Source organism: Acomys russatus, chromosome 2, assembly GCF_903995435.1.
Source record: "Acomys russatus chromosome 2, mAcoRus1.1, whole genome shotgun sequence".
NCBI classification, from domain to species: Eukaryota; Metazoa; Chordata; class Mammalia; order Rodentia; family Muridae; genus Acomys; species Acomys russatus.
Genome location: NC_067138.1, coordinates 17,733,111 through 17,761,060, shown reverse-complemented (window position 1 = coordinate 17,761,060; position 27,950 = coordinate 17,733,111). Strand labels below are relative to the sequence as shown.

Here is a 27,950-nt window from a genome sequence, read left to right as displayed (position 1 = left end):
TCCCGCGATCCGAGCCACCCGCACGGCGCACCCCTGCTCTAGGAGGAGAGGGAGCCGCTGCAGCGGCGCCAGGGACGTTTGGGCGGCGGCGGCTTGGCCATGAGGGCAGCGCGCGTCGCCTAACTCGCGGCTGTCACAAGCCGCTGCAGCGGGACCGGACGGCCGGGAGCTGCGGGACAAGCAAGCGGCCGCCAGCAGGAGGCGCCGAGCCGGGCGGCAGCAGCGGCGGCAGGCACAGCCCGTGGACACCGCGCCGAGCCCGGGCGAGACTGGCCCCCGCGCACTTGAGCCCCGCGGCACCTCGGGGGGCGGACTCGGGGCGCAGCCTTCGCGTCCCTATCGCGGTGACAAGCGCCCCCGGGGCCAGGAGCTGGGCTGTCTGGCGCGGGGAGGGTTAAGGACCGGGTGCTGGGCTCGTTGAGGGGCCCGGGGCGTCGCGATGAACATCGTGGTGGAGTTCTTCGTGGTCACTTTCAAAGTGCTGTGGGCGTTCGTGCTGGCCGCGGCGCGTTGGCTGGTGCGGCCCAAGGAGAAGAGCGTGGCCGGCCAGGTGTGCCTCATCACGGGCGCTGGCAGCGGCCTGGGCCGCCTCTTTGCTCTGGAGTTCGCCAGGCGCCGGGCGCTGCTGGTTCTCTGGGACATCAACACGCAGAGCAACGAGGAGACCGCCGGCATGGTGCGCCACATCTACCGGGACCTGGAGGCAGCCGACGCCGCTGCTCTGCAAGGTAACTAACTGCCCGTGCATTGTTGGGTCAAACACCTCCCTATCCCAGAGGGTCTTCACACCCCACTGTCATGCAGCCTCGCTCTCCAGGAAAACAAAACCAAACAAAACCGAATGCCTCACTGGTTCTTCTGCAAGGCGAATGGAATTTGCCCCTTGATAAGAAAGCTTGATTTTCTGTGTTAGAATACTGAAAGTGTACCAAACCCAGTCACATAGGAGATCCTGTTTCTTCGGCCCCAAGCTTGGGTGTCCAAAACTCTACCAGTAGTGTAAGGCAGGGGGAGCTTGCTGCCGCGCGGGTTTGGATCCTTGAGCAGTTTCTCAGCGGGAAGTTGTTCCCACAGTGGACTGAAGCACTTGTCGGTTTCTGTGAGGTCGGAGCAGCTTAGACTAGGGCCGGATGTTCACTATGGCTTTAGCCCCAGGAAAACAATTACATTGTTTCCCCATCCTTAAGTAAGCGTTTTTAGTTACCAAGCCTGAGTGCATGAGAGCACTTTCCTTCCTCTTGAGAAAGTGCTTCAATGATTTCAGCCCCCTTTGTAAAAATCTTTCGTGGTTTGGGGGCACCCCAATCCAGTGCTTCCCAAGGGTTGCACCTGAAACTTTCTTTAAGCCTAAGTGGAGATCATGATCAACTATAGATATTGGTCTAGGAAATTTGATAGCTAGGTTGACTCCATTCTCCCTCCTGTACCTGTCATTTGTTACCAAACTTATGGACCCTGTGTTTTTTATGTAAGGTTCAGAATGTTACATTTTCAAAGCTAGTGCAGAAAGGCATTTAAGCCTTCCTGCCCCCAAACCTAAGAGAAAGCAATACTCATTTGGGGGTGTGTGTGTGTTGATTTTGATGCTGTTTGGACTCTAATGTGGTAAGCTTGCATATTATTAACCTCTAAACGTCATCTGTGAGGCTCTTAAGGGAATCAGTTTTGAGAGAACCCAGTGGCCTGCAGTCTTTCATCAGAGACTTCTCATTCATTTCTTGGCTTTGAATGAGTTCAGACTGTTGCTTAGGCTTGGATTTGCCAGCTGTGAAGTGGCTTTCTGTTTTGAGGGCAGCGCTCTCTCCAGCCACTGGCTTCCTCCCCACCCCCATCTGAAAACAGGAATGTGTAATGTATGTTATTCTCTGGGCTGAGAGCAGTTCTGTGCAGGTGTCTAGCTCCAGCAAGTTGATCCCATGTGGTCTACTTGCACTGGACTTGCCACAATTACATACTTTCCCCTAAGCAAGGTTGTCCAGTAAATTGCTGTAATTCCCAAAGACTTGCAGGGGAGGAAGGCAGCTGTAAGCTGAATTATTGGCAAGCATTACAGTGCTAGAAATGTGAAGCTCACTGTAGTGTTTTCCCTTTGTGTGATTTTAGTCCTACTGACTGCCATGTGGCTCATGTTCTGCACCTCTTCTCTCTCCCGCTCTCCCCCTCACCTGCACTTCGGCTGACAGCAGGGACCGGTGAGGAGGAAACCCTGCCCCCGTGTAACTTGCAGGTTTTCACCTACACCTGTGACGTGGGGAAGAGGGAGAACGTCTACCTGACAGCGGAGAGAGTCCGAAAGGAGGTTGGTGAGGTCTCTGTCCTGGTCAATAACGCCGGCGTGGTGTCGGGTCACCACCTTCTGGAATGTCCCGATGAGCTTATTGAGAGAACCATGATGGTCAACTGCCATGCACACTTCTGGGTAAATATAAACATTGCTTTTATTCCTGGGCCCTCCTCAATGAGAAGGCTGGGCAAGAGAGACTTGGGCGCCAATGTGGAAACCTTCTGCACCTTCCACATGAGACATCTGCCTAGTGAGCTGTTCCCACACGGTGGGTTTCTGTGTCTGATGGTTATTTGAAACTGCTCCCCGTCGGTATTTGTTAAGGAGGCAGAAGTTGACTACGGGGACCTAGTTGGAAAGATTGCTGTAAAAATAACAAGGAGTATAATAATGAGCCCTGGCTTTGTTTATTTAGCTTTCTGTTGAGTTAGTAAAGCCCTGGTTCTTATGAATTCGTAAAGTCAGGGGCTAGGCTTCCAAACTACTGCTCAGCCACATTTTAGAAAGTGCCAGAAATCCTGAGGTCAGCATTTGTGGTTCACTGGGAGTGGCCAGGCCACCCTGGCAGCTACTTAACATCCTGCAGCCATCCATTTTGCTCAGCTGGTGGACATCTCAGGACTTTGTAAGCTTATTCAATACCTCTCAAATGAGGGGCCATCTTCTTTTCTTCTCTTTTTTCTTTTGATTTTTCGAGACAGGGATTCTCTCTTAGTTCTGGCTGTCCTGGACTTACTCTCTAGACCAGGCTGGCCTCGAACTCACAGTGGTCCGCCTGCCTCTGCCTCCTGAACACTGGAATTAAAGGTGTGTGCCACCAGGCATGAGGAGTGATCTTGAAAGGACCAGGAGAGGGGAAAGAGGCTTATGGGGCCTGGTGGTGAGCCCAGGACTCAGACCATGTCTGCTTTTAGCTCTCAGAACTCCTGCAGCATCCAGGGATAGGGAGAGGTCTTTTGTTCCCAGAGGGCCACCGTAACCAGTGTTTTAGCTAAGTTGTCAATAAAGTTCCCATCTAATTCTGTGCGTGCAGTGTTGATCCGTTTTATACTTTTTTCCTTTGTATTTTCTCTCTATTTCTGTAGACAGAAGTAATCCCATAAAAGGGGATAAGGAGGACTGGGGTAACTCACCCATAGAGTGCTAACTGAGCATGTGCAGAACCTGGGTTCTATTCCTGTCACTAAGGGGAAAAGGAAGAAAGGGTAAGGAGATAGGGCTTCACCCCCATAGGCAGAGATGTCTTCTAGTAGGACTCAACAAAGAACTGTTTCTCCTATATAGGCCACATTAAACCTCATTAATTTCTTAGCAACTGCTTAAAAACTTAATCTGGCTTCAGAAGTGTTCAGACATTGCTTATTCAGTCTCCAGCCCGTTCTCTGGTCCTGGATGAAGCTTACCCTAATGTTCTATTTGGACGCCTGAGCTTTATATAATTTATTTCTAAGCTTCTAGAAAGAAGCACATGAGTAAGATGAACTTAGCCACCCTCAGCGCTTTAAATGAGTTCAGAGATCACCATACACAGTTGGGTGGAATGAGCGTACACGCACAGAGCTGTGCATGAGTTGTGTGCGGTGGGCGTGAGCAGCAGACAAGCCGATTGCTGCTGCAGGGATAGGCGTCAAGTGTCATAGCACTGACATGGCTGAGTAAAGGCCAACTGAATGGACCTGGCAGGACAGCTTGTCAAGAATCCCATAAGCTTATAATTCTGAGTAAAAATAATGGACCTGGCCCGTTCCCAGGCCAGACAGGGCAGCACATATCTTTAACCTCAGCACTCAGGAGACAGAGCTAGCTGGAGCTTTATGGCTTCAAGGTTAACCTGGGCTAACATTGTAAGTTCCAGGCCACCCGGGGCTACATAGTGAGTCCCTGTCTTCAAAGCAAACAAACAAGCAAGCAAAAAACGGTAAGCATTTGAAATAAAAACAAGCCACAGGTAGAGTATAGCTTCCATAATTTCAAGCGTGGTTGAGCTGCCACATAAATTCCAGTTGATTCCAGTTGACATACCCAACCATTGGAAGATTAGTATTAACTAGAGACACTGATTTTTCCCCTAAGTAACCTTTGACTGAGGTGATGCAAGATTTCCCAATTATAAACTTTGACCTTACCAGGCATGGTGGTGCATGCCTTTAATCCCAGCACTCTGAGTTCGAGGTCAACCTGGTCTATAAAAAGAGTCCAGGACAGCCATGGCTCTGTGTAACAAAGAAAGCCTGTCTCAAAACAAAACAAACAACAACAAAAACAAACAAACAAAAATTTACTGTCATTACATTTTCTCAAGTTTCACCATCTTGACTATTCTCTGCATAATTATTTTGCTAACTTATAAAAATTTAAATATATCCAGGTTTTTAAAGAACAGCAGCAGATCTTCTCTAGACACGCTATGAAATAAGTGCTGACTTAGAGCGTTAGAGAAAACCTGCAGCCTCCTGTGAACGGGGCGCAGTCTGATACAAAGATAGCATCCGGCTGCTGGCTAGTGCAAGAACTTGCATGGACTCCTACTCTGGGCCCTGAACCAAGGGAGAGCTGCCTTCCTACCCTCCTCACTGAGCTTCGAGAAGTTGCTTAAGCACACAATTTAGGGAGTTCTTGGAAGCCTGGTTGGTAATGACATCACTTTGTATTAAACTATGGGAGGCTCCTGAATTCTCCAGCTGTTTTTCCCCAAAGCATCTAAACTTAAGAATTTATTTTTCAATATTGAGTCAGAAAATTCATTTTAGTGTTGGAATTTCTGACTTCTTGCCAAGACTTAAGAAACCTTTGGAGAGGTTGAGAGTTAGCAAGTGAAACATAAAAGAAGGCTGCTTTCTGTCTTTAGGGCGATTGCTTGGGGAGGGGGGGTTAAGTAGCGTTGCCAAGTGCCACTTGAAGTCCCTTCCCTTCTAGTTTCTCTTAGTTGAAAATGTAAGTGGTATGTTTTCCAAGCTGTCTTGCCTTGGCTTCTACGACTCTTTGTTTCTGAAGAAAATAACCAGCGTGTCTTTTGACTGTGCCTGGGTCGGGGGGGGGGGGTGGGACGTGGGGAAGAAGTTGGTCCATCCAGTTAAAAGTGTGGGTTCTCTGAGCAAAGAGTACACTCAGCTGTTTGGACAGATCATCTTGAGCCAGACGTTTAAGTAGCAGTCAGTGTCTGTTTTCATAGAATAACAACGTGTATTGCTGCTTCTGACTCAAAGTCCAGGTCCTGTTCACTAGGGTACACTAGAATGGTGGGACACCCACACTGGAGGTGCCCTGCAGGCCCCAGCTACTGCTCGTATGGCCCCCTCTTCCTGCCCAGAACTCCCTCTTCCTCTGCTCCCTCTCCTCTTAAGGTCTATTTCAAGATGGTGATGTAAGTGTCCCTCCCAACCCCTGTCTTTACTGGTATTCTTGGGTTTGGGATCTGTAAGGAGCCTTGGGACTGTCTCATTCAGCACCCCGTCCCCTGGCTCCTGCACATGCAAGGTGAGCACTTTGCTACCTAGCTACACCCCCAGCCCAATGAAGCTGCAATTCAATGAGTTACATAAAAATTTCTGTTGCTTTTTTTTTTTTTTTCCTCCCTTTCCACTAACTTTTGTGTGGCATATACTGTCATTTTTCTCCCTTGGTGCACAGAAATTGCTTTTTGAAATTTGTCTACATTGTGCATTACATAACAAAGTAATGACAAATTGCCTGGTAGTATATTATACCTGACCGCCCCCCCCCCCCCCACACACACACACACCCAGAACTGTATTCTAACTTAGATAATAAATATTTGATCATACATAACGAGCTTCTGCATAAATATTCAGAAGATAACCTATTCAGCCAGCGCCCACATGGATCCATGCTGTGACCTCTGAAAAGGGAAACATGTCGCTGGACTAACTCGAGCTGTTGAGACTTCAAATCAGGCTTGGCTTGTGTTCATTGTCTGCGTCTCCTTTTGTTTACTACCCCAGTTTCTTTACTCATTTTGTCCCTCCTGTGTACTCATTTTTCCGTACTATACTAAGCCTACTACTTGGTATAAGGCTCAGGCTTTTCAAAGAGAGCTGTTGGTGTACCAGTGTGACTCACACTCAGACTGTGTGCATGGCAGCCATCATTCATTTTCTCTGTGACTCAGGCCTCAAGAAGAGCATCTGTGTTTGCAGATGCCTCTGTCCTGAGCTGCATAGACTCCCACAGACTTTGAAGGCTTCTCCACTGCCTCGCAGATTTGACACAGCCCTCCTGTTAGCTTTGACACTAACCTGAGTCATTTTGTCACTAGCAGATCTCTCAGGAACCTTCTCTTGGCCAATAATCAGGAAACTGGTGATGTGGGAGTAGGCTTTAGTCAGATCACTGAGAAAGGCGCACATTAGCATCAGAGTCATCCACGAGGATGCTGTGTATCCGTGAGAAGCAAGAACTTGAAAACACACCCCTATCCCACCAAGTGGCATAGAAGCCAGGCCTGCACACAGTGACTGCAATCTCATGTTTCCCCAAAATAATTAACTTAGCTTCACTCACTGTTTTTCTGGAGCAAGAGGAGAATCTGTTTGTTTCTGAGCCAGAGTCTATCTGTAGGTCCTTTCTGACCAAGGAACTGTGTTTGGCTTTATCAAGATGGCAAACTGATCTGTTATCACCCAAAAGAGGAAAGCAAAAGCGCTCAACCCCGGGCCTTTTATGTGCAGAAGAAATTTTCTGTGGTAAAGGACCAAATCTGTCAGATAGCTAGTCAGTAATTTACTTCTATTGATATGGTAGTCAGACAAGATAATTGGTAGTTAATTAATAGACCACTTAACTTAAAAGGTTTCACAGTTTTAAAATACGAATTACTGAGTTCAGCATTTATCTATATCCAAGCATCTAAAGTCTATTTAGTTAAAATCCATCCGAGAAAAGTGAAATCACACCAGTTAGACCAGAGTAAGGCAGCTCTTAAAGACATTAGCACGCTGCCTCCGGCCCTAATGTCTCAGGAACGATCCCTGATCATTGATGGTGGACTTCTTTGTGATTCACTGGGTTCTAATCTTATATACTGCATTCCTGTGTTCTCAGACTAGAGGACTCAGCTTAAGCTCTCTTAGGCTTGGAGTTTAGTTGTTTGTTTGTTTTTTTTCCTAAAAAAAACTCATAAAATTATTTGTCCAATGTTTTCTCTTCCATACTATAATATTATAAAACTAAATACTTTCTAGGATATCGCTTTCCTATTTTAGGATAGCTACTTAAAATGTGGAGTTGGTAACCTATTTTTAAAAGTGTGCCAGAACTGGCTTCTGTTCCTCAGTCCATAACCTGTGTAGCAGTGTGATGGCTCTAGAAACGTAGGTGGAGTCTGGGTTGCGGTCCAAGTCAGCACACCTTGTCATATTCCTGTGCTAGCTGAAAACTGGTGGAACCTCTCTAGATTGGCAACTGCTTGAAGGCTTCTGGCACTGTGCTGTGTAGACAGAATAATATCACATACTCATTGAAATTTCAATTTGTATATTTGATATATTACATGCTGGGCCCAAATCTATTGTTCCTAAAAGTCAAATTTTACGGCACGATGCAATTGACTTTGCATCAGTAAGTAAGCAGGGAACAAGGCGCTGTCTCGTATAAAAAGCTAGAGCCTTAAGCTCTCTACTGTCTGGACAGTTAGCAATGCTCCCTCCTTGCCCAATACAGAGGGAAGTGTTCTCACATAATATGCCTTTGACTACCCCCAGGAAGTGCAGGGGATCCAGCCTTTCTCTCCTCTCCTCCGCTCTGTGCTCAGGCCAGTTCTCGATGTGCCTCTAACTGGGTGATCTGTCTCGGTTGCCCAACTGTGATTTCTAGGCCATTGGCAAGCTCATGTGCTCTCTCAGTTGTTCCCTGTCCTCCTGATCCACTGATACTGAAGGTAACTGGCTCCTTGACTCTTCTCACCTGACTGAGTCACCACGCTTGACAGCAGTTGTCCATCCTGTGCTCGTTCATCGGCCAGCAAGTCTGTTTTGGGCAGATCTCCACTTCACATTGTGTGCCTCCTCCATCATCTCTCACTTGGGCTGTGAAGAGCGTCCATGCTTCTCTCCCTGCGTCTGTTCTTTGCTGCTCACTGGGGTTATCTAAGTAGTGTTGAGTTTGAAATGTGCCTGCTTTAAGTCTGTGTGGCCATACTGCTCATGGTGGGAGGTCAAAGTCTTGAACCTTCCACAGAAGTAAAAAAGAGAAAGAAAGAAAAAAAAAAAAAAAAGATTAAATATGGTGGTTCATGCCCATAATCCAAAAATTAGGAGGCTGTGGTAAGATTGTCATGAGTTAGAGGCCAGTCTGGGCTGTGGAGTGATTCCTTGTCTCAGAGAGACAGATACATATCACAATTGTGAAAAAGAAACAGACTCCAGATGTTTCCACATGGGCCAAATAATGTCTTTATCTACAAGATGGCCAGCCCTGATGGACAGTTCCCGAATTCTTGGTTCAAGGAATGGCCTCTTGTTGTTTGATCGTGCAGTGAATTGTGCTGTTTATCTCAGTTTTGAAGCAAAGTTGGTATTTGTTCTGTCTCCCTGGGAATTTCTATTTTCAGGGCTTTATTCATTATCTGCCTGAGTAGAAGTTGCTGTAGACGACATGCCAGAGTGGGGCATTCTTTAACCCATGGTCCTGCTAACACTGAAGAGCTTTCTCTAAAAGGCTGAGCAGAGAGTGCCCCTGGCAGTCTTCAGCCGTTCCTTGCAGGACTGGTCGCTTGGGTGGGGAGAAGAGCTACAAATGGAGTTAGATGCGTAGCCACCCACGCGCCCTTGGTTTACTCTTTTCCCTTAAATTTGTTTTTGCTTCAGTTGTCTGGGAGCCCTTCAGGATCTTTGGCAAATTCCAGTGGATTGAGCTGGTGACCTTAGTGAATTAATTTAGTGACAGAACATTGCTTGGAAGCACTTTAATAACCTTGCTTGAGAATTAGAAGAATTTAAAGTAGGAATCCCTCTTCTTTAAGGCTTTTCTTGGGGTACATTTCTGTTTCAGTCCTTTCAGAAACAAAAATTAGACCTCTTGAGCTGAGGCAAGCAGCCAGTTTGCCTCCCTTCAGAGCCCTGCTTTTTGGGTAAATGTGCAGAGGACACGCTTTGTTCATTTACTTACTTGTTTTTTGTTCTATTCAATGATAAGTAGTAGGCAGGTGCCTGGTACACCTGGCCTTGAGAAAGTCAACTCTCACTGCAAGTCCTGAGATGCAAGAACACCTGAAAGTTCCACACTGGCCTGTGTGGTAAGGTCAAAGCACAAGCAAAATGTTTGTATAAAATTACCTTTGGGCTAGGTATACGTGCTAAGTATGAAGACAAACTGACAATAATTTTGTGTTTACACTTGAGTCCTGTCCCCAAGATATCTCATTATGCATATGCAAATATGGAAACCATCTAAACCATGCTGGTTCCAGGAATTTTGGTTTAGGGAGAGAACCTGCACCCAAGATGTTTTTAGACCCCCAAAGTGTAGTTTGCTAAAGTTCCACTAGGGGGTGTCATGGAAGGGCAGATTTCTATCTTATTTCCTACAAACACTAGATTTTCCCCAAGAGAAAGGACCCTCTGTTACTAGTCTTTAGAGTATGGCAAAAAACAAACAGTCAGGAACAAGGCTGTAGTGCCTGCCTCACTTAACATGAGTCCAGTCCAGTGCTTGGGCCTGTAATTCTACACTCAGACTAAAATGTGTTAATTCCGTTTGGTTTAATTAGTGATTTCTTACCTCAGAGGGTAGTACAGCAAGTAATACGCTCTTGAGAGTCTTGCCCCTCGTCAGCCCCCTAGAAGCTTCTCTCAGACCAAGCCTTCCTGAAAGCATAGTTAGACAATAGCTCTAAGGATGGACGCTCTGACTTCTTTCTCTGAACATGTAAAGTAGGTAGGCAGTATCAGCAAATGTCAGTGTGTGCTGACTGAACCCTGCTGGCCTTCAGTCACACTTCCCAGGACATACCTGGCCAGCCAGGTTCAGTCACCTGGATCTCTGGGTTTGTGCAGGCTTACACATCCCCACTTCAGAGAAGGCTTTCGCCCACAGGAATGCTGGCGTGTTTTACTTAGTAAGTTTCTCAAGCGTGGCCTGTGCATGAATCCCGCCCCCCCTTTCATTACATTTATCTATTCTCTTGAACCTGGGGTTCACACCTGTCAGGCCCATTTTCCTAAATGCTCTTGGGGGGTGGGGGGTTGGGGGATGGAATGAATGTCCTGGTAAGGATCACCGAAGTATCAGCACGGGAGCAAACGCTGCCAGGATGGTTAACAGGCAAGGGTGACTGCTGGGGCACGTGAGTGGTGCTGCATCTGTCTGCCGATACAAAGCACTTGAGTTCACACTTGGAAACAAAACATTACTTGGCCTGTGGCCTCTCCAAGATCACACAACTGTTTCTGCTATCTGCATAAAAGGTGAATTTCTTGCTTTTCCTTCAATACCATAGTTCTGAAATTTTTGAATATTAAGAGGTTTGGTTTCTTGGTGTTATTCTAAGCAACAAGGCTCAAAATAACACTTCCCAAATCAGTGTAGCTGGGAAACTATTTGTAGTGTAAGTTACATAAACACATGGGTATTTTGAGGACAAGTGAAACTTCAAATTCAAAGCCTTGATTTTCCCACCTGCAAACTAATTAGCATACTGCCCCCTACTGATTTCTCAAGGACTTTTAAGTGTGATACTCCTAAATTCTCTTGGGAAAGAAACATCTAGGGTAATTGGTGTGATTAGTTATTTTAAAAACACTTCTGTACAGACTTGTAGTAAAGTATTTGTAACCGGTATTCAAGTATTTTGGTTCATATTTAAAAGTTGTTTTCAGCTCTCAGTTCAAAAGGACTGAAGAAAAGAATTAGAAGAGAGGTGTTACTGTGAAGTGTTTCTGCTGTTTCCCAGCATCCTCTGGGATTCTGGAAGAAAGGGGGAGGTGTGTGAAACAGCTGCCCCGCAGCAGCATGAGGCACAGGCCTCTCTGAGGCTGCGGTTACTGGGTTTTAACCCCGGAGGGAGTATGGCTGGTGCTCTGTGAGGGCCAGGAGGACTGGTAGCTACACATAGTCAGAACCAGGAAGTGCGGGAACTTGAAGAAAGAAACAAGCTACCCAGCCAAAAATAGACAGCACTCAACCAAAATAGCCTGCATGCATCCTTTACGAGCCTGTCCACTCACTGTACTTTTTATATGGCATTTCACCTGGCATAGTCTTCGTAAACGCTTGCCTTTCATTTGAGCCCCCCAGCAAGTCTGAGTAAGTCCCATTATCCCTTCATTGGTGGATAGAGCAGCCGTCCTAAGATAGATCATGGCATGTCCTTCAGGTCTTACATGGGGAAGGCAGGCAGGCGGGTGGGCGGCAGGACCCAGACCCTCAGCTGAGAGCTCCAAGTTAGAACGTGTAAAGTAGTTATCCCGACTAAATGTTCAAAGGAGATTTTCCTGTGACTCACATATAGTTTTTGCCCTATGGTATAATGTAAGAATCTTCAAATGGGAGGCTTTTTTATTAGCATGGTAAGTTTAGCAATAACTGATTAACCCTGGCTAATATCCCCAGAAAGTTTGCTCTATAAATTAGACATGCATGTAAAATTCTAGCTTGCCGAAGCGATGTCACACTAGAATTTTATTACCAAAGTCTGGCTCTGGGCTCTTCTGTGCTGTTTCTGTAATTTTTCTTGGTCTATATTGGAAGTGGCCAACATCTCGGACCTGAGAGGGCAGCACATGAGAAACGATCTTCAACATGGCCAGATGAACAAGGCCCTGTAAGTGCTTGGCCCAGAATTCTAGTCTCGTGGGTCAAATTTGTGTTGTTTGTGTAGCTCCTGGGAAATGTAAAAATTCCTTATTCTGTTACGTAAGCATCTTACGGGATCAGAGTCCCTGATCACTCTGTAAGGCTTCTCTTTAAAAATCTTACTCATGGATTTTCAAAATCGCAGTTTCCACCGGCTGACACTGTTGCCCAATCACCTGACTGGTCGGAGGTAATCCTATTTTATGTAGTGCTTCCTCACAGGCTCACCAGAGCATGCAAGCTGTGGTTGACTTGCTCCAAGGAAAGCTAAAAAGTAGAAGAGGCACTGACTGCTCAGGTCCCATTGTCAGGACAGCCGAACCTCGAGAGCTTCGGTGGATTTTGAAGTCTGTTGTGTCCTTTGAGACCTTGTTCTAATGGAAATGGGGACATGCTAGTGCAGAGCGTGGATCCAGGGCAAATAGACACCACAGGCCCCTCAATTCTTTCTCCATACAGGGCACTCAGGGCTCTTTACCTGGTGAACAGTGATGCCTGAGGCACTGCAAGAGCAACGCTGGGCAGAGTAGGTGTCCCCCTTCGCTGAATAACTAAAAGTAGATCCACAGTCCACTTTGGCTGCTGGTCTAGAGCATTGACAGCACTTGAGTTAGGAGGGCAGAGTCCCCAGCCTACCCTCTGGAAATCTGTGTCTGATTTCCTACACTGTGCTCATCTGTGTTGAAGAGGAACAGCTCTTCCATACCAGCCTTCCAGCTCTCTCAACCCCTCTCCTCCCCTTTTTCTTAAGCACACTAGGAAGTGTATCCTATCTCACTTCGAATGGAGCCCACCCTAATCAAGATTTCTTTCTTTAAACAAAAAGAAAATCTGTGTATGTCTCTATCTAGGTCTCTGTCTCCCCCCCCCACCACCCGCTCCTTGCCCCCCTTATGGATATCAGAGGCAACCTTGAATGTCTGTCCTCACCTTCTACCCTGTGCGATAGGCACTCTTGTTCACCATTGAGTATGCCAGCCTGGCCAGCCTGTGCATTGGGAGGCCATTCCACATTCCATTTTGCCATAGGAGCTCCAAGATATCACACACACACACACACACACACACACACACACACACACACACACACACACACACAGTACTGTGCCCAGTTTTACTTAGGATCTGACATTTCACATTAGGGTCTCCACACTCACACAAGCAGCTTGTCCACTGAGCCTACCCATCCAAGAGCCATGTATTATCTATTTTCCAGATAAAGTCTTAGTATATAGCCTAGGTTGGCCTCAGCTCCTGAGTCCAGAGGTCCCAGAAAAACACCAGCACACCCAGCTAGGCTTGTTTGTTTGTTTGTTTAAATTTAGGCAAATCCAGGGTGTGTGTATTCCCGTGTCTCTCCAGGCCACTGTTGTCCTCTGCCGTATGCTATATGGCAGAAACTGAAGAGCTTTGCTCTTCCTGCTTGGAACTGAAATGAACCTTGGCTGTGGATTGCTGGCTGGAGGGCACTTCTGCCTGAGCCCAAGCTCCCAGCCTGGCATTTTGTGGTCATTCAGAACTGTTGAAGGAGGTATCTCATGTATTTGCTACCCTTAAAAGGGTGTTTTCTCATTCAGAGTTTAGTAATGGCATTTGGCGTAGGTGAGCCAGAGCTCACTAATCTCATGAGCCCTATTGCTTTCTCGTGTTCTTTAGTGAAGGGTGTTGTTCAGTAGTAAAGCAGTTTCCTAGTATGCATGGCATGGAACCCCAGCACCACACAAGAAACAGCAAAGCCAGCCTTTACCGTTGACCTGTTCCCAGCTGTATCATCAGCACCTATGTCCTTCAAGCTGGAGAAGCTAACAGTGATGCGGTATTGAGCACAAGTGTGCAGGCTTGCTTTCAGCACTTGAGTGTATGTGTATCCCTAACCTTAAGAGAAAATCATTCTGGTTGTACATAGGGCTTGTGTTACTGATGGCTGTGTTCCTTAGTAGTTTCTAAGAGGCGGCCTCGCCTTCATGTGGTACAGACAACCTATGGAAACATTTTTTTCCTGCCAGCCTGGTGAAGCTGGAAGCTAGTGATCCTGCTCCTTCAGCATCCCCAAGTGCCCCCTAAAATGCTAAACTTCCTGTGGTCCTGAGTCTGAGGTGCTCTGTGCTAGAGCAGTGGATCCTATACCTAGACTTAGCCTGCAGTCACCTGAGGAATATGCCCCAAGGGAGTTCTGGGATAGCTGGTGGTACATGGCCTGGACATCAGGAGAAAGCTTACCAGACAGTTCTAGTATATGCAGACTTTGAGAACCACTGTGTTATAGGAAAAGGTGGCTTCTATAATTCACATGTATTTATTTATTTTTGTTTTGTTTTTAGCAGCATCTAACTCAGTGCAGGGGCCGTAGGTATTTCAGAAGTTAACCCCTTGATTATACTTACCCCGTGTCAAATAAAGAGTTCTCTCTAAAGACTCCTTGTAAGCATGTTAGAAAGCAGTGAAGAATTTGAACTATTTGCACTTGTGAATTACAAGGGCTGGTGGTCATGGCTGCTTGCAATGGCCTGAACAGTGGCTAAGGTGGCATGCTTATGCATGCAGCCACAAGCTCTGGCTGTGGTCCCTGGTCACTAGTGCAGAAGCAGTGTCTGCCTTTCAGAAGACCTGTCTCATAGTTTCTGGGAAGGGGTGCAGGTGCGAGACACAGGGGTTGGCAGCAGCCTGCCACTCATCAGGTGATATGGCTGCACTTCCCTAAGTTATTTTCACTATCCCGTAAGAGTTATTTAACAGATGAGGGACCGAAGCATGAGAGCTCTTGGACCTCTCCTTTGATCACCTAGGGAGCAGTGGGAGTTGGGGCAGGGAGAACAGCATATCAATCCCCAGCTGATTGTGTAACACGTGCAAAGTGCCACAGACTCAAGTCAAACAAAAAATAGCTAGTGTTTCTCATTGGCAGTTTGTAATTTTTAATAGATAAAAGGCATGAGTGCATGGTAAACTATGTGAGAAGGTACAGCCACGACAACAAATAAATATTTAATGGGTCGATCACCAGATGCTGGCAGCTGCAATAATAGAGTTGATTCCTTATTGAGTCATTTACGAGAGGCTTAAGCAAGGAATGTGCTCCGCGCTGAGGGATGAACGAAGGGATTGAGGACTATAGAGTATAAACCTTGGAGGTCTCCTTTTTGTCTCACAAATGGTTCTGTCATGCTACAGAGAGGGATGTTAAGTAATTGGCAGTCAGGAATTGTGGGTTCTGGATTCCAAAGACCAGCATGCTTCCCCAGTAGATGGAATGTGTCACCCGCTTCCTGGTCCTTCTGCACAGCAAGCCTTAAGTGTGAGCGAATGTTGGTATCACGGCTTCTGCCCTGGGCTAGATGCATCCCATCTTTAACAGTGGGAAGACAAGTTAATGAAGCATTTATTTTTGCTGAATAACTAATGGTGTCATCATCTAGGTGTTCGTTTGAAAAGCTGAGCTTTTATTAGCTTCTTGGTTGCAGGGTAGGAGTCTTGTGCATGTGTGTCAAGTATTAGCTGCTGACGCTGTTCAGATTTAAGCCATTGCCTATGGCTTCACTGGCAGAAGTGTTTTAAAGGCTAGGCAGTGCAACACCAGAACACATGGAACTCTCGTCACACATTCTTTGTGTGTGTGTGTGTGTGTGTGTGTGTGTGTGTGTGTGTGTGTGTGTGTGTTGGGGGCGGTTTCAAGACAGGTTTTCTCTTGTAGTCCTGGCTGTCCTGGACTTGCCATGTTGACTAGGCTGGCCTCGAACTCCTAGAGATCTGCCTGCCTCTGCCTCCCGAGTGCTTGGATTAAAAGCATGCACCACCACGCCCAGCTTCATGACACATTCTTTAGTCCCCCTTCTGTATCTAAAACAAACATTGTGTCTCAGTGGTAATTAATATGAACGTTGTGTTAAGGCTAGAAGAATAGTAGTCCCAGTCTCCAATGCCTCAGGGCTTCGTTGCACAGTTATTCAGAGACCTTTCTGCCTCTGCAAATGTGCCCAACTGGGACAGGGAGCACAGGCTCTCATGTAGCTACCTAAACAGCAGGATCTGTCAATGATCAGTACATTCCTAGGAAATACACTTTATCTCTCAACTAAAGGTATTTTATCAAATAGCACTTGTGTATGGCCGAAGTTCTGAAGCTTGATCATTACATTTATTAAGCTGATACCTTCAAATCTGTGTTTAAAAAAAAAGTATTTAGCCATGTATTCCTTACACAGAGTGTAGTGTGTCACCTCATTAGCCTTCCTAACACAGTTAGCTGTATTTCTAATGCCTTAAAAAGGGGCTAGGAAGATGGCTCAGTTGGTAAAGTGCTTTGAGAGACCCAAGTTCAATGCCTACCATGCACATAAAAAGGCCAGGTGTGTCTCACATCTGTAATCCCATTCCTGGGGAGATGGAGAAAGGTACATTCCTGAAGCTCACTGGCTGGCTAGCCTGTCTTATCTGTGAGAGCCAGGCCCCAGAAAGGAGCCTCGTGTAAAAAAAACAAAAAAAACCAGGTGAGTGGCTCCTGGCTCCTGTCCTGCACATAGGCACCTGAGGTCATCTCTGGTTCGTGTACGCACAGATACACACACACACACACACACACACACACACACACACACACACACTCTTTCACTGTTGAATCATAGTTTTCTGGGAACAGTGACTGAGGCCTCACAGAGGGGTGCCACCAGATCCCATGATGGTCTTGTAACAATATTCTTTTGTGGGCCTCAGACAGTGGTAACACCCCAGGCATAATGAGCAGAACACAAGGAAAGGCACTTGCCACTAGTAGGACACAACATTTCCGTGTGTGAAATCTTTGTACGTCAGGGCTCTTAAGCCATTACCCACCGTAATATAATTCATGATCCAGTTTGGAAATGAGTTTCTACTCTTCCTGGAATATTCAACTGAGAGACTAATACTTTGAAATCATTTTTTTTTTTTAAGAGATGGCATTTCTGAAATTGTTCATCAAATGGTCTGGCAAATGCATAAAAAATATAGTCTGAAACCTCTTTCTGCTGAGACAAATTACTTTTTCCCTTAGTGTCTGTGAAATAGCTGAAAAGGCTCAGATACATGAAATACATTCTGAAGGTCTCACCTGCACCTCCACTGTGCGATACCTCTCCAAATCTCAGAAGTCAGGTTTTGCTGCATCCCACCTTTCTTCGCATTCTCTTTGGCTTGAACCTAATTTGTCCTGACACTGCAGCTGCCGGCCCCCTTGCTCCCAGTGTGTCATTAAGAGCACCAAGGGCAGTCTGGGCAGCGGGCTGTTGCAAGTTAATCTGGTGTGAACATAGCTTTCAAAGATTCCTCAAGCTGTGGCATGCAGCCACTTGCTCCTATCTTAGGAAGGCCGTGCTCAGAGTGCAAACGCTGCCTTTATAGTTCTTCCCGAGTGTCCGGGCTCTGAAGAGGAACCCTGAGGAGCTATGGAGATAGTAACATGGAGGCCAGTATTCATGCAGGTGCTTTTCTTTCTTTTTCTTTCTCTTTTTCTTTTTAATCACACCACTAGCCCTTAGCTGCCAGCAAGCTGTGGTATTGGAGGCTTGTGATAAAATTAATCACAGATTATTGAAGTTCTGTCTTTACACTAATAGCCCGAGCAATTGTTGAAAGAATTTTTATTTTTACAATTGAGTTGTGTTGTGAGGGGGGTCATAAGCCCTTAACAATCCCAGGTCATTTCCAACTCTAAATGCAGTAAATCCCTGCATTTCAAATAATAGTATTGTGACCCATTGTAGCTTCTCTAGTGAAGCACTGGCTTTCTTCCTCTGTTTTTTAGACATGTGAATAAGACACAGAAGCAGGGAGCAGTTGTCTGAGTTTAAGTCAGTCTCCCAAACCTTATCAGGCACCATGGGCATCAACCAGCTACCGAGGGCAAGCAGCTACAGTGCATAAGAGACCCCGGCTAGAGTCTCCATCTCTGCAGGTGACTTGGCACAGGCTTGATGGGCAGTAGGTTTTCTGAGTTGCCCCTTTGAGATCGTACATGGAGCACATGCTCAAGTTCATACCTGAAGTTTCTTAGGTGTGAGGCTCCCATTTGCCTTGTATATTCCTCTAACGACTCTTTGAGACAAAGGTAAAGATCATGAACCTTAGCTTGAACTGACTGGTGTCATGGCAACTAGCACTTCACCTTTCGCTGGTCTCCACCTCACACATGCTACAATATTTGTGCACATTAATAATTCATTGCAAAGTGCCAGATTTCTTTGTGCTGTCAAGCTGTGTCAAGGACAGAATACACTGTGCTATCTCAGATGTCATCTAGCAGACTGTTGAGGGCAAGAACGATTAGAAAGGAAAACTAGTCAGCTTACTTGAGAACGTTCCTGAAAGTGCCGTGGTTTCTAGTCACCCATTTGCAGTAGTTTTCTTACTAAAAGTCAAAGTTTATTTGGTAGTGTACCTCATAGCTCAAGTGAGTTTGTTTGTTGCGAGCTGTACTTGCCCATTTCCGTTCAGGCAGCACGGGAATGGTTGACAGCTTCGGTGTGCAGTCACGGGGCTAGGAGCACAGGCTTCAGGGACACCAGCGTGATCCTGATGTGCGTGCGATCACCTCAGACTTGTCTCTGCTTAGCAAAAGGTGAGGCCTGGTAAGAGCTTTATGCAAGTGGCGAGAGACCGGCAGGCTGACTGTGGCCTCAGGTGGCTTCACCTCGAAGTGTCAATAATAGCACTATTGCAATGGGCATTATCAGGAATTGGTGTCGTGATTTATAGCTTCACCTACAACTAGACACGTTGTGATGTGTAAATGTAAAATATACAAAGGCACAGTCCATGTTCTTCATACAGAGGTTTGTGCCTGTTAGGTGAAGAAATCCTGTCCTGTAAATTGAACATCAACCCACAGCTACCTGAAAGATTAAAACTAAAAAAAAAAAGGTTTGGATCTAAACAAAACATTCCTCTCCATATCATATTACTAGCCATTCAAATAATTCTCTCCAGGGGTGTATTTGTAGTACACACATAAAGGCTTTCATTATATGGCCATATTTGAATTGTCTTATTTCTGCCCACCTCCCTCAAACACAAAGGAGCTTCACTTTCTGGAAGTATTGCAGGTGGGTAGGATGGACACTGAGGAACTGGGGCGAAATTAGACCCAGATCACATTGTTCTTACACTGTGTAGCAGCTGTCTTATGTGCAAGGCAGACTCTAGCTGGCTTAGCTCTGATGCACAGGTGAGTGTAGAATTCTCCTCAGAGACGGAAACGTAGGGATGGGACCAACTCCTGTCTCACTAACTACTGCTTGGCCCTATCATTACACAGTGCCTGCAAATAATAGATGTTAAGGAAATATTTATCACATGGATACACAGATCACCAGGCTCTGTTCTGAAGGGAGGAGGAGGCATTAATGAGTTTCAAAACTTTGCATCAAATTCCATTTGAAACCTAGTTGGGAAGATGTCATCCCACTGTCTCCATCCTCTGTTCTGTGCTGGGGGTCCGAGGTTAGCTGCTTACCACTTGTAGACAGGACCCCAGCACATGAAGCCTGTCCCTCCTTGGGATCTCGCCTACTGTGGGGTATGGGTTTTCAGTCAGCCAGCTGCTGACCAGCCACCTAACCAGGGAGATCGTACTGGTGTTTTAGACTGTATGCAGTTTCTTGGCATTTAGGAGCAAGTCTTTGTACTTGCCTACAGTAAGAACTTTGAAAATGAAAAGTTAGAAAGGCACTAAATTTATCCTTGTCTTTCAACACTAGGCAAACTTAATATAGACAATCCCTCCAACTCAGAATGGTTTGACTTGGGCTCCTTTGACTTTTGATGATTTGAAATGGTAATACATTCAGAAGGGAACTATGCCTTGAATTTTGACTTTCCCCAGGCTGGCGTTAGGTGCTGTTATGGTTTGCTCTAGTGCCCAGCTGTAGGTTGACTCCTACAGTGCTCTGAGCACACTTGAAGTGGGCCGGGATTAGCTGGAGTGTTTAGTAGATTTGGTATGGCAAATGCCCTTTCAACTTACGCTGAGTTGGAGAGCTCATAAACCCTCGAGAAGTGACCTCAGATGAACGTTAAGAATACATTTCTCTGGAGCTGGGGAGATGCTCAGCTGGAAAAGTGCTTGCTGTACAAGTGTCAGATTTGACTTGGGTCCCCAGCACTCACATAAAGACCAAGTATGGTGGTGTGAATCTAATGCTGGTGGAGTGGAGACCAGTGATGGCATTCAGCCTGTCTAGCCAATCAGTAAGCTCTGGGATCAATGAGAGGCCCTGTCTCAAAAACTAAATGGGAAAGCAATAGAAATATAAAGTATAAAGAAGTATAGCCTGCCTCTGCATGCATCCATGTGTACCCTAACCCTCACCACTTGCACATAGAGAAAACATTTACACATACACACAGTTTTTAAGTGAGCAAAGCTAATATATACACTTTAGGTTTTTTAGCTAATCTGCAAACATTAATCTTAACTAGATATTTAGAAGATGTAGAACTCTTAAGACTTTATTCCTAACCCCTGACACTATTAACAACACTCTGCTATGTTTGCAGGCAGGAGCCTAGCAGAGTTGTCCTCTGAGAGGCCCCACGCAGAAGCTCTTTGAAACAGGTGCTGAGATTCACAACCAAACATTGGGTGATGCGTAGAGGGTCTTGTGGAAAAGTGGAGGGGAAGGAGAAAAGATCTAGAGGTGGCAGGAGCTCTACACGAAGACCAACAGAGCCAATAACCAGGGTCCAGAGGGGCTTGCTGAGACTGAAGCCCCAACCACAGGCCATGCTTGGACTGGACCTAGGCCCCCTGCACAGATGTAGCCAATGGGCAGCTCAGGCTTCATGTGGGTCGTCTTGTAATAGGAGCAGGGGCTGTCTCTGATATGGACTCTGTTGCCAGCCTTTTGATAATTTTCCCCTGGCAGGACTGCCTTGCCAGGCCACAGGGGACGAGGACACACTCAGTCCTGATGTGACTTGATGGGCTGGGGCGAATGGGAAGAGGGGCTCCCCTTTTCTAAGGAATAGGAGAGAGAGGCAAGGTGAGACTGGGAGGGGAGGTGGGGTGGGCTACAACCAGGATGTACAATCAATAAACGCATTTTTAAAAAGGAGAAAAGAAAAAGAAGACTTTATTCCTAAGGATATATTTTTTAGTTGGAATGCATATGTTCCTGTGCAAATTACCTCTATTTCAGCTCTGTGATATACAACTATTAGGATATAAAAATAGGGCGTGATGCAACAGATCTGATATGCAGGGACTTATTTGAGGGAGAGGAATTAGGGCCTGAGTGAGCCATGAGGATAGAGAAAGAGAGACAGAGGCAGGGGAAAGAATGGCAGAGAGGGCTCCCCCAGAGCGTGCAAGAGAGGAGTGCAAGAGTAAGAGAGAGAAAGCAGGAGGACCCAGTGGCAGGTCGGTCCTTCTATAGTCTGGCACAAACCTGGTGGCAGGTTGTGATGTCAGAGGTTGCTAGGCAGCCTAGAGGCAGATCAGACCACCTAGCAGGCTAGTAGTTCGGCCTGTGAGCTAATAACAACCACATGTATGTCACAGAGCCTTTAAATGACCCAGTGCACCAGTTCTTTTGAGGTATCAGGTTGACCAAAGTAATTATTAGGATCATAATTGCCCTGCTTCTGTTTAACAAAGAAACACAGTAGAACCAAAACATTGGTGTTCCTGACACTGTAGTGTGCTCGCCCGTGCAGTATGAGAGGGAGTCCACCCCAGAGTTTGGAAGATTGGTTAATTTATGTCTCTGAGCTTGCCTGGGACAGTCAGACAAGTAAGTATAAGACAAGCAGAATCAAAATACTAACATATATAATGATATGTTAAGGTGAATGATACACACTGTACAGCTTTCAGAACTGTAGATAAAGTTAGGCTGGTCTAGAATAATATTGGACAGCATGACACAGGGCTGTATTTGAGTGGTGTGCATGCTATCTAATGCTCTGGGTTCAATCTCTGATGTCATATACACAGAGACCAAAATATCTTCAATAAAGAAGTATAGGAATTTTAAAAATTAGTAAAGACAGTATTAAAAATTGCAGTGATATGAAGCACTTAAATCATTTAAAAACTAGACAAAACTAAACAAAAAGTCGTTAATATTATACTTTATATAGGACTGAAATGAGGGCGGATAAGAATGAGTTGGCATGGGTTCCAAAGGAGACCCCAACAAATGGACTGTGTTTGGGGGATGGGGCGGCTCTCTAGGGATCCAGAGGCAGGCTGGGGAAGACCTTGACCTTGAGATACCTGACCAGGACTCAGCCGGCAGCTGGTCCATGAACTCCAGTGTCTAAAGCTTCACACTGAATGACAGCACTGCTTGTGATCCTGGACACAGGAGTTATCCAAACACTAGAAAGTCATGCTCGGACTCTGATGCCTTAGCCAGGAAAGCGTCTGGAATGGAACACAGCTCTTCTTCAAGTAGGCTGTGTAGTGTTTTGTCTTCAACTTCATAAATTATGGGGGCCGGTGCTGGCAGGAGACCATAACTCAACAGTAGACAGATTGCTCTTTGCTGCTTTCTTTTAAGAAGCAGGTTATAAAACTGCTGGGAGCCTGGTGGGATGGTTTATAGGTCTTAAGCAATTTGGAGGATCTTTTTGTTTAAGTAGAACCTTGTCTCCTGGAGACAGGAGTTTAGTAAGAAGTCCATACTACCTCTGATTTTGCCACCTTGTTGTGGACCTGCCCTGTCTTCTGCCAACCTGAGTGGGTTAGACTTCTGCTTTTGTGGGAGAGACCCTGCAGGTGCTCCTCAGTGGAGTGTGATCCTTCAGAGTGCTACAGGGTCCCGGCAGTGCAGAATTCATATCATCGCACTATTTTTCACCCAAATGGAGTTCTATACTAAATAAGATTTATGTTCTAAAATATCTCACCTCCTGCCAGTCTGCTTTGACCATAAACCTTGGGTGCTGTCACAGAGTGCTAGGATAACTCTTAATTCACGGGTATGTCACCATGGAAGCATTGCCCCAAGGACACCAATAGTATGGGGCACCTGCTGATGGGTAGGCTGGCAGTCGCTCAGACCAGAACACAGCTGAACCACCATGGCATGAGCGTCAAGAGGCCTCTGACCCAGCAGTGGTTTAGATTCGCAGATCACTGTCGCTTGAAAGGTGATAAAGAGCCTTCTCCTAATGACTTTCTTTTCATCTCTGGACGTCATCCCCCAACGCTCTTGGGTTACAGCCTTGTTGGTCACGGCTTATAATAGGCCTAGCAGGTCACTGATACAGTGCTAAGTTAACCAGACACTTGAAGGAGCGTCTCTTTTTGGTAGACGTAGGATGTTTCGAAATGAACTGGGAAATGTAATTTTCACGCCTCAGAGCCTGTTCTGTGATCCTGGGTTTTAGAGGAGATTGTGACATGTCAGTTCTAAAGCTTGCATCTTACTTCTTTCAGACCACTAAGGCGTTCCTTCCGACGATGCTGGAGATTAACCATGGCCACATTGTGACGGTGGCGAGCTCCCTGGGCCTGTTCAGCACTGCTGGAGTTGAGGTTTGTCAGCTCAGAAGCATCTTACACATTCACAGTCTTTAACACAGGGTCAGCTATGGAGGAGGGGGAGTCCCTCTCCTCTGCTATAAAATTACCTATACCAATTTACCAAGTTGTCACAGCGTAGAGGAGGCCAGGGCAGTCCTCACAGAGCCATTTTCATTAGCAACCTTGCTGGATGGCAGAAGGTCCAGGGTCAAGAACGGGCTCATGGACTAACATGGCAGTGTGAGGAAAAGAGATAAGTGAGGTCAAAGGCTCACATTCTGTTTTGGTCAAGCTGCCAAAAGTGAGCTGCCTGCTGCCAGCTCGTTAGATGAGGCACTTACGGCCAGTGGCAGGTGCTGTGTAAGTGAGCTTCTAAACCAGGTCTTACCTGTGTTTAATTACAAAACAGCTGTGTACATTGTTCTGTAAGACTTGGCATACAGATGCCTAGAAAACTGAAAACATCACTTCTTGCAAATATGTCAATATTTCTTCAGCATGTGCTCTTAAGTTCTAGTCCAGAAAATCTGGTGCTAATGCCGTTCTGACTTCAAACCCATAGCTTATAGCCCAGCTTGCACTTGTCCTTGTTCTTCTTGCATCAGTGTAAGTACACAGGTTTCTTAGTCTCCTCTGCTAAACAAGAGACCCTTCGTAAAAGCTCCAGGCACTTCAGAGGGAGGCTCCTGCATTTTTCACCCCAGTCGTTTAGCTTTCATAGACCCATTTGCTGTAACTTCCCTCAAAGAAATATCCCGCTCGGCTGATGTGGCAAAAAGCATTGTTTTGTTTCTGTCATTGCCTGTAGAATGGTTCTGCTCTGACTGACCCGCATCAGATATATGTCCTTTGCAACAGCTTCCTTCTCTTTGCTTTGTTACCTCTAACCTTTTTGTCGTAAACATCTAAGCAAACGGGACCAGGAAGCTGCAGACTGGCTGGAACACGTGCATAGATGCAGTTTTCTGTTCTCTCTCCTCTTGCCCAGGATTACTGCGCCAGTAAATTTGGAGTTGTGGGTTTTCATGAATCTCTGAGCCATGAGCTAAAGGCTGCTGAAAAGGATGGAATTAAGACAACTTTGGTTTGCCCTTACCTTGTAGACACGGGCATGTTCAGAGGCTGCCGAATCAGGTCAGTGGGAACACACCTTTGACTGCTACAACATTAGGAAGATGTGTGGAATTAATCTTTAGTCAGCCAGTCTCGCACTTTAACTGTCAGTGGATAATTAGCCTTAGCTGAGTGTGGGACGAGGGGTAGGGGCAGGAAAACCATCAGAACTTGAAAACCAGACTGGTCGACATAATGAATTCCAGTTCAACCAAGGCTACAAAGTGAGACTTGGCTAAAAGGGAAGGAAGGGCAGCGGACCTGTAATTCTCCAGTTCCGGTTTGTAACGTGGCTGTGTAGGATTCGCAGGTGAGGTTTTGATGCCACGCTCATACAGACTTTCTGGGACTGGTTCAGAGCACCAGACAGGAATGGGCCTCTCCCTGACTTCAGAGAGGATGCACAGATGTCCAGGATTTTTCTTAGAAGCTACATCCTTAAGGGTTATTTTATTTCTCTACTATTAGTGATGGCTCCAGGAGAAAAGCCCTAATGTGACTTTAATCTGGATATGAAACAATGTCACTGTCACAAAGGATTAGCATGCCTTTCTTGTTAAAAGACAGAATGTCACACTCCAGATTTGAAAGCTTTTTTCCCCCTAGCAAGTGTGTATGTGGCTAGACTCAACCCGCTAAGATGGACCCATTTAGATTTACTAACAATGAAATGGAAGGAATCCCTCACACTTGGGAAGGAAGCATATGGGGATATAAATACCTCAACACCGGGGTTTACCTGCCAGGCTCTCAGGGGAAGGAACACCGCTGTGAAGACCTGCTGATGTTTGCTTGGGTGACTCTGCAGAGGACAATAACCAGGACAGTTCCCTGTTTGTCGGGGACTGTCCTTTAGACTTAAGGAGCCCGACAAGTGCTCTGAGTCATTCCACTCTGCAACCCGCACTAAGTCCAGACTGAGAAATTAGCTCCAAGGCCTGTGATGTGGCTCAGTGTTGGAGCATGTGCTTAGCATGTGCTAAACATGTGCAAGGGCCTGCGCTTGATTCCCAGCTCCAAAAGGAAAATGAAAGAGAGAGAGAAGACACTGAATTCTAGGTCTGCCTCATGTCCTCTGACTATACCTGTAGTGTGCCATGCGCCTGTGGCGTGTCAGTTCGGGTCTGCAGAGGAAGCAATTGCTGGCATCCTGTTTTCGTTTAGCAAAGGTCCAAAGCTGTGAGAAGTCAATGAGTAGTAAAAAAGAAGTGACATTGTTACGTAGTTAGCATGCAGTTTCATTCACCTGAGAGGCTCCTTCGACTATAGCTTAGCAGTCCTCAGCCAGCACAGTGAGGCGGGGCTCTGACAGTCTCGCACCAGGAAAGGCTGCATGGCTGCTTATGCACCGTTTAGCCACATCTAATACAGAAAGCTGCACCACTTGCTGGAGTTTAATGTTTGTGACAAGTACCTTCCTATTCAAAGAAAAAATCAGAATGATTTGAAATATGTATCTTACAAAGCATCTCAGCAACCTAATCCCATTTTACAGAAAGCCAACTAATTTTGCTATTTTTCTCCTAATTTGCTTACTGGACAATACAAATGAATCGTGTTTATAATAGGAAAATGTGAGGCAAAATACCAGGAAGTAAAAATGTCCCCAAAATCTTGTCACATGGTATTCTGCTGTGTTGATCCCAGTCTTCTATACTGTGCTAATTCTGAATTTCATTTTTGAATGCGAATTTTCAGGAAAGAAATCGAGCCCTTTCTGCCCCCACTAAAGCCAGATTACTGTGTGAAGCAGGCTATGAAGGCCATCCTCACTGACCAGCCCATGATCTGCACCCCCCGCCTCATGTACATCGTGACCTTCATGAAGAGGTAACTCGGAGCCCTGCCCATGTGCCCCCAGCCCTGAGTGAGCGCATGGCCTGCCACTTGCTAACTGTGCCTTTTCCTCGGCAGCATCCTCCCTTTCGAAGCAGTCGTGTGCATGTATCGGTTCCTAGGAGCGGACAAGTGTATGTATCCCTTTATTGCTCAAAGAAAACAAGCCACAAACAATAACGAAGCGAAGAATGGAATCTAAGAAGTTTGGGTGTGGACCGCCATATCTGCCGGGACGGTTCTTTCCGTGCACATCAGCAGTACTGACAGTCTGGGTTCTAACCTTGTGTCGATGCTTTTTTTTTTCCTAATCAACTTTTTAAAAAATAATAAAGTGTAAATTAACTGACTAGAGTGCTTGAAAAATGTGAGCTTGGGTTTTTGCCAATGGGGTCTTTTTTTAGACAGGACCCTGAAAATGAGTCCAATTATTTAGACAAACACTATGTGACATCATTATTTTTTTAATGAACAGAAAGTCTAGAAATGATGACTACAGTGTGTTTCATGTGTGTGACTCTTCTGATCTTCCACAGAATTCATTCATTCATTTTCAGGAAGGTCTAGCCAGCTGGCAGGCACCCTTACGCATTCAAGGACTGACAGTGCTGTTTTGTCGTGTGTTCTGGATTCTTCTCATGCAAGCCTGAGTGGCTTGTCCATGGTGTCTGTGGGTTTAGCTTGAGTAAAGAGGACAGTGCAGTCTGAGCATCACAGTAAAGGCATGGGTCTCTTTTTTAAACGTACAGTGACTAAAATATTAGGTGATTTTTAAATTCGATCTCTGAAATACTGAATTAAATGTGTAGAGACCTGGTTAATCAAAATGATTGTACATTTTCTGCCTGTGAATTTTACTGAATATAGAAAGTGCCCTTTCCTCAAGGAGCTGCAGAGCCATGTTTAAGGGAGTGGGGAGAACCTTGTCTACAGAACACAGCAGCTCTACAAAGAAAATGGGAATTTCTACATTAAAAAGTCCCCATATTTGTGCCAACTTGTTAGTGTGGGGAACAAATCTTATATGGAGCATTGTGGAAGGGTGTGAAGATTTCTTTGAAAGGTTTATTCACATTATAGAACAGCAAATGACATTTTTACAGTATTTTTTTGTAAAGCAAACTATTTTGTGCCTTGAATTTGGTATATGTGTATTAGTGACACATTGTAAAAGTGAATTTCTACCTCTGTATCTACATTCGTACCATCCTCTTGTAAATTACTATGAACTATTATGTGACTGCTTTTGTTTGTTTTAGGATGTCTTGTTTAAATAGTGACCAATGTTTAAGGCTGTTAAAAAAAAAAGCCAACTTTTACTAATCGGGAAGTTTTCTAAAGGACTGATTAAATACTTACATAACTGACTGCGTGGTTATTAGATATCGGCAACATTATAAGGAA

The 27,950-nt window shown here is 45.7% G+C and overlaps 1 protein-coding gene across 2 annotated transcripts; it reads left to right on the top strand.

Annotated features, from left to right (window-relative positions):
• The first annotated feature begins 87 nt into the window (after positions 1-87).
• Positions 88-26,820, top strand: Rdh10 (retinol dehydrogenase 10). 2 transcript variants are annotated; one of them, XM_051158768.1, is made up of 6 exons: positions 88-728; positions 2,187-2,419; positions 23,511-23,609; positions 24,586-24,731; positions 26,409-26,540; positions 26,625-26,820. In XM_051158768.1, exons 1-6 carry the CDS (start codon positions 440-442, stop codon positions 26,746-26,748), a joined length of 1,023 nt encoding a protein of 340 aa, XP_051014725.1. In that variant the 5' UTR covers positions 88-439; the 3' UTR covers positions 26,749-26,820. The 2 variants fall into 2 exon arrangements, with proteins under 2 accessions (XP_051014725.1, XP_051014715.1); XM_051158758.1 differs by having other exon boundaries at positions 2,184-2,419.
• Positions 26,821-27,950: the final 1,130 nt, after the last annotated feature.